Source organism: Hyperolius riggenbachi, chromosome 6 (assembly GCF_040937935.1).
Source record: "Hyperolius riggenbachi isolate aHypRig1 chromosome 6, aHypRig1.pri, whole genome shotgun sequence".
Lineage (NCBI taxonomy): Eukaryota > Metazoa > Chordata > Amphibia > Anura > Hyperoliidae > Hyperolius > Hyperolius riggenbachi.
The window spans coordinates 19824330-19841406 of NC_090651.1; the positions used below are offsets into that span (position 1 = coordinate 19824330).

General features: G+C 47.6%; 1 protein-coding gene across 1 annotated transcript in view; it reads left to right on the forward strand.

Annotated features, from left to right (window-relative positions):
* The window catches only part of DNAJC11 (DnaJ heat shock protein family (Hsp40) member C11), a 205140-nt gene that overhangs the window by 172702 nt on the left and 15361 nt on the right, over nucleotides 1–17077 (forward strand). The window contains exons 12-13 of the mRNA XM_068238945.1: nucleotides 2459–2528; nucleotides 14253–14310. Coding sequence (XP_068095046.1) covers nucleotides 2459–2528; nucleotides 14253–14310 — 128 coding nt within the window. The remainder of the gene's footprint in view (nucleotides 1–2458; nucleotides 2529–14252; nucleotides 14311–17077) is intronic.

Genomic DNA, 17077 nt, shown 5'->3' on the forward strand with positions numbered 1-17077 from the left:
AGCTCTTTTATTGCATCAAAGTGGTGGCATGTACAATGACAGACGCTGTTTCGGGCCTGGCCCTTTCTCATATTGCAGAGCTTATTATTATTTCTGGAGTGGTGCCGGTCTCCTTGTGGATTCTGCTGACTGAGCGTCTCTAAGGACACAGAGACGAACAGCGTGGCAAACCGACTTTCATGTTTTGTGGTGCTTCTCCTAAGTCTTTTTCTAGAGTTCCGATCGTTCATATGAAGAATCATTCCTAAATTTTTGTTCAGCAAACTGTATCGTTAAGTGACCACCACAGTGCTTTCAGTAGCGATTTATACTTTCTAAGAATCGCTGGCCATTCTGGACTTCGCTACTGAAAGCCTATGGCCGTGATCTCACAGGAGCAGTTGCGATTTTCTGAAATGGCAGTGCCTGTAACATTTTCTAAGCTATTTTATCCAGGGAATGCAGAGCATAAATCACTTTCCCTAAAATTGCTTGGCAAAATCGCCCTAAAAAACGCAAACTTATTAAGAGTATTTTGCAATCGCAAGTGGGTTCCAGTCCGTAGTGTCTAGTCCAGGCATGGGCAAACTCAGCCCTCCAGCTGTTACAGAGCTACAAGTCCCACAATGCATTTGCCTTTATGAGTCATGACTGTGGCTGTCAGACTCCTGCAATGCATTGTGGGACTTGTAGTTCCGTAACAGCTGGAGGGCCGAGTTTGCCCATGCCTGGTCTAGTATGTTCTGTGATCTGAAGTCTGATGTTCTGTTAATGCAGGCTGATTTTTAAGATTTGGAGCTCCACCTGATGGCTGCAAGTGGTAAATGCGTAATATTCATAGGGGTTTTGTTTTGTAACTACATAGTCGCTGTAGATATAAACCCTTCTTGAACTGTTGGTGCTTAAAGTGAATCTGTCACAAATCCTAATGTTTCTTAAAAGACAACTGAAGTGAGAGGTATATGGAGGCTGCCATATTTATTTCCTTTTAAACTGGCAGCCCTGCTGATCTATTTGGCTGCAGTAGTGTCTGAATAACACAAGAAACAAGCATGCAGCTAACCTTTTTCAGATCTGACAATAATGTCAGAAACACCTGATCTACTGCATACTTGTTCAGGGGCTATGGTTAAAGTATAAGAGGCAGAAGATCAGCAGGATAGCCAGGCAACTGGTATTGCTTAATGGGAAATAAATATGTCAGCCTCCATATAACTCTCACCTCGGGTTCACTTTAAGGTAAATGCGGCCCGCAGTGTCTCCACCCATTATGTATCCTCGGGATTTGGGACTGGTACAGAGGTGGTGTCCCCGTACTGCAGTTTCCTTGGGATTTGGGACTGGTACAGAGGTGGCGTCCCCGTACTGCAGTTTCCTTGGGATTTGGGACTGGTACAAAGGTGGTGTCCCCCGTACTGCAGTTTCCTTGGGATTTGGGACTGGTACAGAGGTGGTGTCCCCGTACTGCAGTTTCCTTGGGATTTGGGACTGGTACAGAGGTGGCGTCCCCGTGCTGCAGTTTCCTTGGGATTTGGGACTGGTACAGAGGTGGTGTCCCCGTACTGCAGTTTCCTTGGGATTTGGGACTGGTACAGAGGTGGCGTCCCCCGTACTGCAGTTTCCTTGGGGACTGGTACAGAGGTGGCGTCCCCCGTACTGCAGTTTCCTTGGGATTTGGGACTGGTACAGAGGTGGTGTCCCCGTACTGCAGTTTCCTTGGGATTTGGGACTGGTACAGAGGGGGTGTCCCCCGTACTGCAGTTTCCTTGGGATTTGGGACTGGTACAGAGGTGGTGTCCCCGTACTGCAGTTTCCTTGGGATTTGGGACTGGTACAGAGGTGGCGTCCCCGTACTGCAGTTTCCTTGGGATTTGGGACTGGTACAGAGGTGGTGTCCCCGTACTGCAGTTTCCTTGGGATTTGGGACTGGTACAGAGGTGGTGTCCCTGTACTGCAGTTTCCTTGGGATTTGGGACTGGCACAAAGGTGGCGTCCCCGTACTGCAGTTTCCTTGGGATTTGGGACTGGTACAGAGGTGGTGTCCCCGTACTGCAGTTTCCTTGGGATTTGGGACTGGTACAGAGGTGGTGTCCCCCGTACTGCAGTTTCCTTGGGATTTGGGACTGGTACAGAGGTGGTGTCCCCGTACTGCAGTTTCCTTGGGATTTGGGACTGGTACAGAGGGTGGTGTCCCCGTACTGCAGTTTCCTTAGGATTTGGGACTGGTACAGAGGGTGGTGTCCACGTACTGCAGTTTCCTTGGGATTTGGGACTGGTACAGAGGGTGGTGTCCCCGTACTGCAGTTTCCTTGGGATTTGGGACTGGTACAGAGGGTGGTGTCCCCGTACTGCAGTTTCCTTGGGATTTGGGACTGGTACAGAGGTGGTGTCCCCCATACTGCAGTTTGATTCCTCCTGATTTGGTCTCATTCGGTAACAAGGTTAGAAACCTGATTTTATTCTCTTTTCTCACATCCAGGGAGCTGGAGAAGCATCAGGAGAGCTCGGCCTCTGACATCTTACAGAAGAAGCAGGAGGCAGAAGCAGCTGTGAGTATTCCATTGACATAAACCTTCTACTACTTACGTATTGTGGTGGTAATGAAAAAAGAGAACCTGTCACACAACACTCAATTACGTCTTCCTGCCTGATTTCACAGTGCCCAACACATTAAAGGGGAACTGTAGTGAGAGGGATATGGAGGCTGCCATGTTGATTTCCTTTTAAGCAATACCAGTTGCCTGGCAGCCCTGCTGATCCTCTGCCTCTAATACTATTAGCCATAGCCCCTGAACAAGCATGCAGCATATCAGGTGTTTCAGACTTTAAAGTCAGATCTGACAAGACTAGCTGCATGCTTGTTTCTGGTGTGATTCAGCTACTACTGCAGAGAAATAGACCAGCAGGGCTGCCAGGCAACTGGTATTGATATAAAGGAAATAAATATGGCAGCCTCCATATCACTCTCACTACAGTTTCCCTTTAAAGAGGAACTGTAATGACAAAACGTCCCCTGGGGGGGTATTTACCTCGGGTGGGGGAAGCCTCCGGATCCTAATGAGGCTTCCCACGCCGTCCTCCATCCGTCAGGGGTCTCGCTGCAGCCCTCCGTGCAGCGGTGACGTCAATATTTACCTTCCCGGCTCCTGCGCAGGCGCTCTGACGGCTGTCGGCTCCGAAGTATTATTATTATTATTTATTGTATTTATAAAGCGCCAACATATTACGCAGCGCTGCACAATAGATAAATGGGTTAACATACAGGTAGAACATACGGAAACTCACAACAAAACAAGATCATGCAAATGATTTGATAACAATACAGTGTCATAGGTCAAGATAGAGACTGTTCGAGTCTACAAGAAGGGTGGTTGTGAGTAAGATTGCATAATCAAGATGGATACATTAGGGAGGATGGCCCTGCCAGAGGCTTACAATCTAAAGGGTGGGGTGGAGACAATAGGTGCGTCTTTTGAGAGGTGGTCTAACAGAACATATTATGATACTGGTGTAGGGGGGTATGCGAGCGTGAAGAGGTGAGTCTTGAGAGCTTGTTTGAAGGTATTAAAGGTGGGGGCGAGTCTGACGGCTGGTGGGAGAGAGTTCCAGAGAGTAGGGGCAGCCCTGGTGAAGTCCTGCAATCGTGCGTGTGACTGAGTTATGCGTGGTGCGACTAGGCGCAGGTCATTGGAGGATCGGAGGGGGCGGGCTGGTATGTGCCTGTGGACCAGATCAGAGATGTAGGTCGGGCAGGTCTTGTGCACTGATTTGTAGGCCAAGCACAGGATTTTGAAATTGATCCTAAAGCTGATGGGGAGCCAGTGTAGTGCTTTACAGAGCGGAGTTGTAGAGGCACTGCGGTGAGAAGAATGTATCAGTCTGGCTGCCGCATTCATTACCAATTTAAGTGGGTCAGTACGGTTAGAGGGGAGGCCAGATAAAAGAGAATTGCAGTAGTCTAGGCGGGAGATGACAAGGGCATGGATAAGGAGTTTAGTGGTGTCAAGTGACAGGTAGGAGCGGATCTTGGAGATGTTGCGGAGGTGGAAGTTGCAGGATCTGACAATACCTTGGATGTGGGCTGTAAAGGAAAGTTCAGAGTCCAGAGTAACGCCTAGACAGCGGGCTTGGGAGGTAGGGTGGATAGTAGTATTTTCAATAGTGACGTGCAGATCTGGGAGGGGTGCAGCTGTGCGGGGTGGGAATATTAGAAGCTCAGTCTTGTCCAAATTAAGCTTCAGGTACCTGGCAGCCATCCAGGAGGAAATGGATGTGAGGCAGGCAGAGACTTTGTCCATGGTAGAGGAGGAGAGATCTGGGGTGTGGAGATATATCTGGGTGTCGTCGGCATACAGGTGATAATTGAAACCCATGGAGGAGATGATTTTACCAATTGAGGCAGTATAGAGTGAGAACAGGAGTGGTCCTAGGACGGAACCTTGAGGAACACCAACTGAGAGGGGTGTAGGAGCGGATGAGTAGCCATTGAAAAATGTTGTGAAGGAGCGGTTGGAGAGGTAGGAGGAGATCCAGGCTAAGGCTAGGTCCTGAATGCCCATTAGCTGCAGGGAGTGGAGGAGGAGGGAGTGGTCGACAGTGTCAAATGCCGAGGAGAGGTCCAGGAGGAGCAGGATGGAGTATTTACCTTCGGCTTTGGCAAGGGCAAGGTCGTTTACCACTTTGGTGAGGGCTGTTTCTGTAGAATGGGCTGTGCGAAAACCAGACTGCAGGGGATCGAGAAGGGAGTTGGAGTTAAGGAAGTTGGTCAGGCGTTGTTGGGCCAGGCGTTCAAGAATTTTTGAGGCAAAAGGGAGGAGAGAGATTGGGCGGAAGTTGGATGGCAGAGCAGGGTCAAGTGAAGATTTCTTTAGCAGGGGAAGCACAGTGGCCTGTTTGAATATGGAGGGGAAGATGCCGGTGGAGAAGGAGAGGTTGAACAGATGGGTGAGGACAGGGGCCAGATCAGAAAAATGTGGGCGCAGAGAATCAGATGGGACCGGATCTAGGGGGCAGGAAGTGGCAGGTGAAGTTGCCAGCAGCTGGTTGACTTCCTCCACCGTGACAGGATTGAAGGAGGTAAGGGAGGAGAAAGAGGCAGGAGTCGGATGTGGTGGGGAGGCGGGGGCGATAGAGTGGAGGAGAGAAATATCCCTCCGGATTGTTGTAATTTTGTTGATAAAGTAGTTTGATAGGTCAGTGGCTGAGAGGGTGGAGGTTGGGGGGGGAGGTGTGGGGTTAAGTAGGGCATTGAAGGTGGCAAAAAGACGACGTGGGTTGGAGGCTTGGGTAGCGATCAAGTGAGTGAAGTATATCTGTTTACTATCAGCGAGGGCAGTATGGTACGTCTGCAACTTGGTCTTGTATCCCAGGAAATCATTGTTGTGGCGGGATTTCCTCCATTTGCGTTCTGCAGCTCGTGTCTCATTTTGTAGTTTTTTTGTGAGGGCAGTGTGCCAAGGTTGGGGGTTGGGGCGACTGTTGGTACGAAAGGTCAGGGGAGCCGCATGGTCTAAGGCTGCGGAGAGGTTACTGTTGTATTGAGCTGCTGCTTCGTTGGGGCAGGTTAGGCTGGGGAGGGAGGAGGAGAGAGAGTGGAGGGGTGTGGCTAGTACATTGGGGTCAAGGTTGCGTAGATCTCTCTGCCAACGTCCAGTTTGGGGAGGGAGACAGGGGGTGCTGGATGGAGTGAGGGTGAAGGTGATGAGGTGGTGGTCGGAGATGGGGAATGGTGTAATGTCCAGGTTGGTAAGTGCGATGGCTTTGGAGAAAATTAGGTCCAAAGTATTACCAGCACTGTGGGTTGTGGCATTAGTATGCTGAGTGAGGCCAAGGGAGTTGGTGAGTGAGAGAAGCTGAGTGGCAGCAGAGGTGGTAGGCTCATCAATTGGAATGTTAAAGTCTCCGAGGATGATTGTTGGGAGGTCGGAGGACAGGATGTGTGGGAGCCAGGAGGCAAGGTTTTCTAGGAAGTGCGATATTGTACTGGAGGGGGGGCGGTATAGGACTGCAATAATGGCTGGGAGGGGATGATAGAGGCGGATAACATGGGCCTCAAAGGAGGTAAAGTAAAGAGACGGGGGAGGGGTAAGGACACGGAAGGTGCAGGATGGGGAGAGGAGTAGGCCCACCCCTCCCCCAGGCCTGTTATCTGGTCTTGGGGTATGGCTGAGGTGTAGACCCCCGTACGATAGGGCTGCAGGCAGGTCAGAGGGGGTGAGCCAGGTCTCGGTAAGGGCAAGAAAGGTGAGGGTTTTTGAGATAAAGAGGTCATGGATAGTTGTAAGCTTGTTGCGGATAGATCTGGCATTCCAGAGAGCGCCAGATAGCGGAAGAGATTGTCTGAGTATGGGGCGGATGGGAATGAGATTGGCGCGAGAATGTTCGTGGGTATGGGGAGGATGGGAGGTGCGGCGGGGAGAGGGGCTTGGTGGGTGAATTTGGTTGTGGTGGGTGAGGGAGGAAGTATGAGGAGGGGAATGGGGGGGCTGGGAGACTGGAGTGGGCCTGGGGTTAGGATGTGTGGTGAGCAGTGGACAAGGGACCAGGGGGAGGAGCAGATGGAGCCAGAACATGAGGCACCAATAGGGCAGGTGATCAAGGGAAAGAGGTGGTATGAGGGGGGTCCGCATAATGAGGTGTTGGGGATACATACTGTTGCAATGGGAGTGGTGGTGAAAATAGGTAGGGAAAATGGTGTAGCAGAGGTTGGAGGATATACTTGGTGGTGGGCTTACCTAGGGCAATGGAGCAGTGTTTAGTGTTTAGTAGGCGGAAATACCCGATCGCCGTCGGGTCTGCTCTACTGCGCAGGCGCAAGTTTCCGGCACCTGCGCAGTAGAGCGGACCCGACGGAGATCGGGTATTTCCGTCTATTTCCGTGCCGAAAGCCGCCACAGCGCCCCCGCTGGAGCCAGCAAAGGTAAATATTGATGCTACAGTCGGCTCTGTCGCCGGCTGTTCGGAGGGCTGCAGCGAGACCCCCGTGGGACAGAGGACGGCGTGGGAAGCCTCATTAGGATCCGGAGGCTTCCCCCACCCGAGGTGAGTACCCCCCAGGGGAGGTTTTTGTTGTTACAGAGTCTCTTTAAAGCACACCTGAAGCAAAAAAAAAACTTGTGATGTAATGAATTGTATGTGTAGTACAGATAATGAATAGAACAGTAGCAAAGAAAACAGTCTCATAGTTTGAATTTATGTTCTATAGATTTTTTTATAGCATTGCATCATTCTGTCATATTTGCAGTTTACAAACCACACTCTGTATTTGAAGCTATAAAACAGAGCAGAGCTAATGACCCTTTGAACTTTCCTGGAATAAAACCTTATCTCTAGCTGTCTCTCACTGTTTCTTGCTGTACAACTGCTTCAGAAACCAGGACTGTATTCCACCCAGTGGGTCAAATTGCTAAAAAAAAAAAAAAAAAAAAAAAAGCTCTTTTGCATAGATAACTGAAGTTTAACTCTTCCTGTACTGGAAAACAATTCATTATCTCATAAGTTTATTTTCACTTCAGATTCCCTTTTAAAGAGAGTCTGAAGCGACTTTAAAAACAGCTTTTTAGCTTATATTCTACATGGGCATGTTTGCCCCTGCTAAAACGCCGCCATCCAATGGCAGAACGAGTGTTCTTTACCCCCCAAATCCCCTCCGTGGTGTCCGGGGAGCACTTCCTGTTGAGGCAGGGCTAATCAGAATCAGAATGACTTTATTCGCCAAGTGCGACAGGCGCCGCCCTCAGAATTATTTGTGGACACAAGGCATATTGACAATGACAACGGTGCGAATAACACTACACATAGTACAATTTATAACGAAACATTACAGCATATTGGCAAGTGACAACAGTGCAAGTAGCACTACACATAGTACAATTTATAGAAAACTTTACAACATATTGGCAAGTGACGACAGTGCAAGTAACCCTACACATGGTACAGTTTATAAAGAAAACATTGCACAAAAGCAGTGACACATCGAGCGGTTGTCACCATGTAATGCAGTGGTGTATACAGTGTTATGAAAAGATGACCATGTCATCCTATGGGCGCTCGTTTGTGCCCCTAGGTGCTGGAGGGGCTTAGGAGATGAAATTTGGGAGAGGGTCTGAGTTAAGAAGAGTGATCGCTTGAGGGAAGAAAGTGTTCCTACGCCTGGTGGTTTTGGTGTAGATGGACCTATAGCGGCGTCCCGAGCGTAGGGGACTGAAGAAGTGATTACCAGGGTGGGAGGGGTCGAGTGTGATTCTATTTGCCCTAGACCTCATTCTGGATGCATGGAGAAGGTCCAGGGGTGGCAGGGGCGACCCAATGATCCTCGCAGCCACATTGATGACTCTGGAGTTTGAGCCTGTCCTTTGCATTTGCCCCCGAGAACCAGATAATGATGGCGGAGCAAAGGACAGATTCGATGGTCGCCTTTTAAAAACTGGTCAGTAGCTCCCTGGGCATTCCAAACTTCCTCAGTTGCCTCAGGAAGAACAGTCTCTGCTGGGCCTTCTTTTGGGTTGTGGAGGTATTTTCGTCCCATCTCAAGTTCTCCGTGATGGTGGTGCCTAGGAACCGTGCGCTATGTACCCTGGTGACTTCGGTACCATCTATGATGACTGGGCTGGGTGGTGGGGCGTTCCTTCTGAAGTCCACTATCAGTTCCACCGTTTTCGCTGTGTTTAGTACAAGTTTGTTGTCTGAGCACCACCTGAGAATCCGCTCGATCTCGCTGTGATATTCCCGCTCCGATTTATTACCCATGAGTCCTACGATGGTGGTATCGTCCGCAAACTTGATGACCTTGACAGTGTCCACAGAGGAGGTGCAGCTGTTTGTATACAGGGAGAAGAGCATTGGTGACAGCACACACCCTTGCGGGGCGCCTGTGTTTGTGGTTCTCACACTGGAGGAGCAGTCTCCGAGTCTCACTAGCTGTGTCCTGTTCGTAAGGAAGTCCTTGATCCAGGTGCAAAGGGTTGGGTCAACACCAAGTTGTTCCAGGTTGTCGTGCAGACTATTTGGGCAGATGGTGTTGAACGCGGAACTGAAGTCCAGGAGGAGGATCCTTGCGTATGTCTTCGGTTTATCCAGGTGTTCAGTGATATGTGCAAGGCAGATATTAATGGCGTCTTCCAGCCCTGCCTCTCAGCGCGTCTATCAGCGCTGATCGCCGCCTCTCCCCCGCCCCTCTCAGTCTTCCTTCACTGAGAGGGGCGGGGGAGAGGCGGAGATCCGCCGGCTGATACACACGCATGGAGGCAGAGCTGCGGCTAATAACTCTGCCTCCAGGAAGAGCAAAATCTACGATCAAGTTGGTTGTGGATTTTGCAGGAAGGGATTTGGGGGGTAAAGACCCCTCGTTCAGCCGCGGGATAGCGGTGTTATAGCTGGGGCAGACCTGCCCATGTACCATGTAGAATATAAGCTAAAAAGCTGTTTTTAAAGTCGCTTCAGAGTCTCTTTAAGAGTACCTGAGGCGGTTCTTTAAATCTAAAAAAAAAAAAGGGGGGGGGGGGAGGGAAATAAGGCATGTTCCCATCTGCAGGCCTTTGTGTGCCTCTGTTTCCCTTGTTTGCCACTCTCTGGGCCCGCTAGCCCCACTCCCAGAATTTTCCGACATTCAAATGTCGCCAGACTAACAGGGAAGAGGCATCCATATGCAGGATAGGAATTTCTGCAAAGCACTCCTTCCCCTTCTATCAGAGCCTTCTAACAGGCTCTCTGCTGCCTGCTCCCCGCCCCCTCCACCACCACTCACTACCGCACGTCCATGTGCAAAATGTTAACACCCCCCCCATACTGTGACCCTAAAACTGAAAGTGATGGATGGCTGCAGATGGGGCGGCGTGCAGAGGTGGTAAATAAGCACTAACTGATCCGGCAAACCCCTCCCCGGCTTTAACCACTTCCCAACTGAGGGGTTTTACCCCCTGACCACCAGAGCAATTTTCACCTTTCAGCGCTCCTTCCATTCATTCGTCTATAATTTTATCATTACTTATCCCAATGAAATGAACTATATCTTGTTTTTTTTCGCCACCAATTAGGCTTTCTTTAGGTGGGACATTATGCCAAGAATAATTTTATTCTAAATGTGTTTTAATGGGAAAATAGGAAAAAATGTGGGAAAAAATTTATTATTTTTCAGTTTTCGGCCTTTATAGTTTTTAAATAATGCATGCTACTGTAATTAAAACCCATTAAATGTATATGCCTATTTATCCCGGTTATAAAACCGTTTAAATTATGTCCCTATCACAATGTTTGCCGCCAATATTTTAGTTGGAAATAAAGGTGCATTTTTTTTCAGTTTTGCGTCCATCCCTAATTACAAGCCCATAGTTTATAAAGTAACAGTGTTATACCTTCTTGACATAAATATTTAAAAAGTTCAGTCCCTAAGGTAACTATTTATGTGGTTTTTTTTTTATTGTAAATTTTTTATTTTTTTTATAATTACAAAAAAAAAAATAATTGGGGAGTGTGGGAGGTAAGGAGTTAATTTTTTGTGTAAAACAAGTTTATTTGTGTGTAGAAAATGGTTAGGGTGTAGTTTTACTATTTGGCCACAAGATGGCAACATTACCAATTTGTTTCATGCGACCTGCAAGCGTCCTTCCGGACGCTTGCAGGAAGTAGAAAGAGGCTGGGACTTTGTTATTTTTTCACAATGATCGCGCTGCTCAGCCGAGCGGCAGCGGATCATTGCGGGGCTTAGAGCAACGAACGGGAATGGATTTTCCCGTTCGTTAATCTCTGGGCGAGCGGGCGGCGGCGTGTTTACTAGCGGCGGGCGGCGTGTTTACGAGCGGGAACGCGGACAGCGGCGGGAGTGCGCAAAGTACGGATTTCTCCGTCCCTGGGGGTGAAAGGATGGAAAAAGGGGCGGAGAAATCCGTTCGCGCGGGGGTAAAGTGGTTAAAGGAAACCTGAACTGAAAACTAAAAGTCAAAATAAACATACACATGTCATACTTACCTCCTGTGTAGTATACTTACCGGTTTCTTTCTCCTCTCATGCGTCCTGTTTGTCCACTGTGATCATTGGAATTCTCCATCCTCCATTTTGAAAATGGCCATTACCCCATAACAGCTTCCTGGTCAGCACACTGTTGTAATAACGCCCACTTGAGACATAGCATGGACATTACCTTGCACATCAGTTGTCCTTTTAGTTTCAGTTCTGATAAAATCTTGTCAGAAATGGAAGGAATTGTAAAAAGCAAATGGTGAGCTTCTGAGAGGAACTGACAGCGAGGTAAGTTTGTAATATTCATTTGCAGCTACGTCATGTGTTTATTTATTTGGTTCAGGTTCACTCTAAGTACAATTCGTTAACATATTTCATATATTTGTAGCATGTCTTCTAACCATGCCTGCATTGCGAGAACAATGTAGCAATGTTGTTTTCTTAGAAACCATTAAAACCTCCTGGGCGTTACAGACGAGCTCAGCTCGTCCAGTAACGCCGCAGGACACTGCTCGGGCCCTGGTGGGCCGATTGCTAGCTGCGTGTTTCTCCGATCACTGCCGATCTGCTGCTACCCACGCGAAAGAGGGCGCCCCCCGCAGACCCCGTGCGCAGCCTGGCCAGTCACCGCCAGGCTGCGCTATGGGGATGGATCGGGACTCCCTATGACGTCGATGACATCATTCCGTTCATCGCCATGGCGACGGGGGAAGCCCTGAAAGAAATCCCAGTCAGAACGGGATTTCCGGATGGGATGATCGCTGGCGGCGATCGGAGGGGTGGGAGGGAGGCCACAGGGAGGGGGGAATCATGTAGCTAGCTACATGATAAAAAAAAATTAGGTTAAAAAACCCTCCTGCGGCCACTGGAATCAAAACACCAGGAAGGTTAAAGGGATCCTTAAAGGAGAACTGTAATGAGAGGTATATGGAGGCTGCCATATTTATTTCCATTTAAGCAATACCAGTTGCCTGGCTGTCCTGCTGATCCTCTGCCTCTAATACTTTCAGCCATAGCCCCTGAACAAGCATGCAGCAGATCAGGTGTTTCTGACAAATTTTACAGATATGACAAGATTAGCTGCATACTTGTTTCTGGTGTGATTCAGCCACCACTGCAGCCAAATAGACCAGCAGGGCTGCCAGGCAACTGGTATTGCTTAAAAGAAAATAATTATGGCAGCCTCCATATGCCTCTCACTACAGTTCTCCTTTAAGTGAGAGGAATGTGGAAGCTGTCATATTTATTTCCTTTTAAACAATACCAGTTGCCTGGCTGTCCTGGTTATCCTCTGCCTCTAATATTTTAAGCCATAGACCCTGATGAAGCATGCTTGTTTCAGGTGTGTGATTTAAACACTACTGCACCCAGAGATCCGCAGGGCTGCCAGGCAACTGGTATTGTTTAAAAGGAAATAAATATGACAGCTTCTATATCACTCTCTCTCTTCTGGTTCCCTTTGAAGCAGAACTCCAACCACACAGATAAAACAACAGCTGAGAGTGGTTTTACCTGCCTGCATATCTGTAATGCTATTCAGCCACTCCTGTGTATGGTATAGGCCAGGAAATGCTGCCCACTTGTGACATGGCCGCACCAGGCTCAGAATAGTGTTGGTTTTCTGAGAATTGCTTTTGAAGGACTATGAAGGGATTCTGGATTGGAGTTTTCTCTGAGTAACAGTCAGGCCAGCAGGGGATGTATGTCTTTCTCTTTGAGTTCAGGTCTGCTGTAGTTGGTGACGTTAATGAAGGCCTCATACTCCACTTCAGATGGTATGCCCGCTTTGTTTAATAATTGCTATGACGTCCATCAGCGCCACATAAGTAATTGTTGTAATTTAATGCAATTAAAATGATCTTTTCATTCAGTTTGCAGACTGCTGTATTTGTCTTAAAGGGCCAGTAAGCTCACATTGCATTTTAATTAATCATTTTGTGTTTTCTGTAAAGCAAGTCTTGCCTAGTACGGTTTTTGTGCAGATTTCTTTTTTACCTGAACTGGACATTTTTCTGTTCTTGAGATCTTAACCACTTCACAACGGAGGGGTTTTACCCCTGAAGCACCAGCGCGATTTGTAACTTGCAGCGCTGCTTCGATTCATTTTTTTCTGTGATATGGTTGGTTATTGGGGACTGGGGTCCCCATAACCATTCATTGCACTGCAGAGCGGGGGTGTGCGCGTGCACGCGCGGGTCGCGGGGGCGCGCGATCGCACGCTGCACGTTTGTTTACATTTTATTGTTATCAATGGAGATTGCTTCTGTTTGAAGCAGTCTTCATTGTGTCCGCAATCGGCGCGTCTAATTGGATTTAGGAACGCTTGTTCCTAACATCCAATTAGTCACCTGCTGTGCTGGCTGGCTGGAGTGTGCGCGCGAGGTCCCCGCCCACTCCCAGCCAGTAAACAAACAAGTGCGCCTATCTCCGTCCCTGAGGGTGAAGCAGTGCGCAGAGGGACGGAGAAATTTAGCACTGGGGGGGTAAAGTGGTTAAAGGAAATCTAAACTGAAGTTAAAAAAAAAAAGTTTCACTTATCTGGGGCTTCTGCTAGCACCTTGCAGCCACCCTGTGCCCGCACTGTTATTAAATGTCCCTCCAGTCCCTCGCAGCTGCCCTCTCCCAGGCCGACTGGCGAGTAGACAGGCCACTATGGGGCCCGTCGCTGGAGGCGTTCTTAGCATGCGCAGTAGACATTTTCCATACTATGCATGCGCAGAGTCCATGTGAGCACGATCAGGAGGCGCACGGACCTGGACTGCGCATCCAGATCGCAGAGAGTCGCTGCGGGGGACTGGAGGATCGCTTTGTGACGGCGCGGGTAAGCCTCAGGTAAGTTGATCTTTTTTTATATTTTTAAGTTTAGATTCCCATTAAAGTGGAGCATTACTGTGTACTGTATAACATAATCAAGGCTGAGGCAACATTTCCAACGCATGCTCTGCTTTGGGGGGCAGTACACACTCACACTCACACACACTCTCACACACACACACACACACTCACACACACATACTTTCTACCCATGTTTTGGGGAATAAAAAGTTTGGCTTATCCAATAGTATATACGATATTATTTTATTTTTATTTATTTTTTATACTCCTTTACAGTTATTTTATGAATAAGATATTAAAAATAAGGAGCGATAGTTCAGGAGATACACTTATGGAATCAACCCCATTTTGAAGGTTTTTTTGTGTGTGTTATGAACAGATGAGTATATAATACGAACTCATGATGGTGATTTTCAGTTTTCCCATGTCACAGATACTTGGTAAACTCTGAATTCTGTTTTTGGTTGTCTTATATCACGTAGGTGCGTTTAATGCAGGAATCTGTGCGCAGAATTATAGAAGCTGAAGAGTCTAGAATGGGTAAGTGAGGCGTTTCTTTACATTTTACACTCTTGAGTTTACTGACCACTCCACCAAACTTTTCCCACCTCTGTTCCCCTGTCACTGGGAAAGGTAAACCGAACATACTTGTATTGTGGCCAGCTCACTGGTCTTTCCCCTCAGCAGAGGTCAGCAAGCTGCTGCATGGTAGGTCCTGCTGGTGGTGTAGTGAGCAGCTGGCATAGCTGTGGTACTGGGAGAGGGGAGGGGCGTATAAGCACCCAGGTGCAATAAGAGGGTCTGCAGCGGACCTCATGGAAACTGGAAAAGGGGGTAGCCTCCCCCCCCCCATGCAGAGTAGTGCGAGCAGAGGACACAGGATAAGAGAGAAGGTACTCACCTCTCCAGATTCCACCAGTGATCTACCATCTCCAGATGTCCCAGTCTCCATCACTAGCTTGTCATGTGATCCACCGTCTGGTCGTGTGGCGAGAGAGGGCACCCTAATCCAAGAGATGGTAGATCCCCGGTGCAGCCTAGAGAGACGAGTCGCTTCTCTCCTAAACTCTCTTACGCTTCACTTATGCCACTCTGCATGGGCGTCAAAACTGGCTACCGATACTGTGGGGGGGTAGTTATGGTACTGTATAGGAGAACTTATGGAGAAGCATGTGCTCAGTTTGGTCAGGTGATAGATATGCAAATCTCTGATTTGCTAGTCATCATGTGCTAAAGCATCGCTATTGGAGGGGGAGGGGATGCTACTTCTGGCTACCTATAGTGAGGGTCACATATGCTAGCTCTACTGGGGAGGGCTGTCTTTGGCTACTTATACTGGGGGCCTCTCTGGCTGAAGCAGGTAAAATGGATATGAGGGGCCCCTGGTAATATGGGCACTGCAATGTAAGTAGCAGCTATAGGGGGCGCCTAGTGAATAATTTGGGCGCTGGAGTTTACCTATAGTACAGGCAAACTCCAAATATCAACAGAGCGGAAATAGACACTCAGCTATACTATACAACAGTGATGGCTAACCTTGGCACTCCAGCTGTGATAAAACTACAAATCCTATCATGCCTCTGCCTCCCTGAGTTATGTTTAGAGCTGTCAGAGTATTGCAATGCCTTATGGGACTTGTAGTTCCACCACAGCTGGAGTGCCAAGGTTAGCCATCACTGCTATATAACATAATTGCTCCGGAAGTGATGTCATCCCCAGACTGTTCCAAAGCTTCTACCCTGTCTTCAGAAACAATCTGAGGGTTGGGGAGTTTGTGTGGAGGGGGGTGGGAATGTACACAAAATGCACCGTAAATATACGTACCTTGCTGTGATCGCCACTGCTCACGTTCCCCTGCACATCCTCATCGCCAGTGGTTAGTACACTGATCGGTGAATTAGAAATCATGTTCCCATTTACTGATCAAAATGCCTGTGATTAGTGATCACTGGTAGAGCTGGCCCGAACTGTTCGCAGCAAACAGGCCATGGGGCATGACCACGGGGTCATTTCCTCATTCATCATGCTACGCATTACTACGCAGACGCTTTCCCGGTGGCCGCACATCTTTGATCGCTCGCCTGCAGCCGGGAGTGCTCTGCGTGACATACGCATATGCAGAGTGCTCCTGGCTGCAGGCGTGCAATCAAGGACGCGCGGCTGCAGAGAAAGCGTCTGCGCAGTAATGCATAGTATGACGATTGCGGAAATTGCCCCGAGGTCACTCCCCATGGCCTGTCCGCTGCGAACAGTTTGCGACATCCCTAATCATTGGCATGAATGAGATGCCAGTAATCATTGTGAAAGTTAAAACACACACACTGTTCACAGTACACAGGAATAAGTGGGGGAACATCTAGTGGCCAAATAATAAAATTACTCCTACATACACCAAATTAAGTTAAATATCCTATTAATTAACCCCTTACCTTCCCCCTTTCCCATAGTTACCAAAATAAAACACTTGTATAAAAATAATTAAAAAATGACATTTAAAAAAATAAATTCATAAATAGTTGTGTTAGAGACCCAACCTTTTTAATATGTATGTCAGGAGGGTATATTACTGTTATTTTTGCAAATAAAGACTACTTATTAGTGACCAACGCAAAGATGAAAAAAAATACATCTTTATTTCCAAATAAAATATTGCCGCCATACATTGTACTAGGGTCATAATTTAAATATTGTAATAGGGCCCTTTTCCACTAGCTCCGTTAATGCCAAAAATGCAAAACGCATGCGTTTGCTGATTCTTAAGTGCAGCCTGTTTAAAATAAGAATCTTGGGTGACCTTTTCCACTGCTGCGTTCCGATTTTTAAAAAAAACGCAAATGTATGTCTGTGTGATTATGATGCAAAACGTGTTTCAATATAAAGTATAGGAACGCATGAAAAACGCATAGAAATGCATTTGCGTTCTGTTTTTATTTAACCACTAGTATCTATTTTCAAAAAGCAAGACAATACTTGCCAATCAGAAAAATGCAAACGCACAAAAAAAAACGTATATCAAAAATGGGTCAGAAACGTGTTTTGCAGTGGAAAAGGGCTCATAACCATGACAAATAGGCAAATAAAATGTGTGGGTTTTATCCACAGTAGCACTTTTTATTTAAAAACTTTAATGGCTGAAAACTGAGAAATAATTTTTTTTTCTATTTTTTCTTATTATTCCCGTTAAAATGCATTTAGAATAAAATAGTTTTAGCAAAAAGTACCACCCAAAGAAAGCCTAAGTGATGGCAAAAACCCCCCCCCAAGATATAGATAATTTCAGTGTCATAAAGTTATTGGTTAATGAATG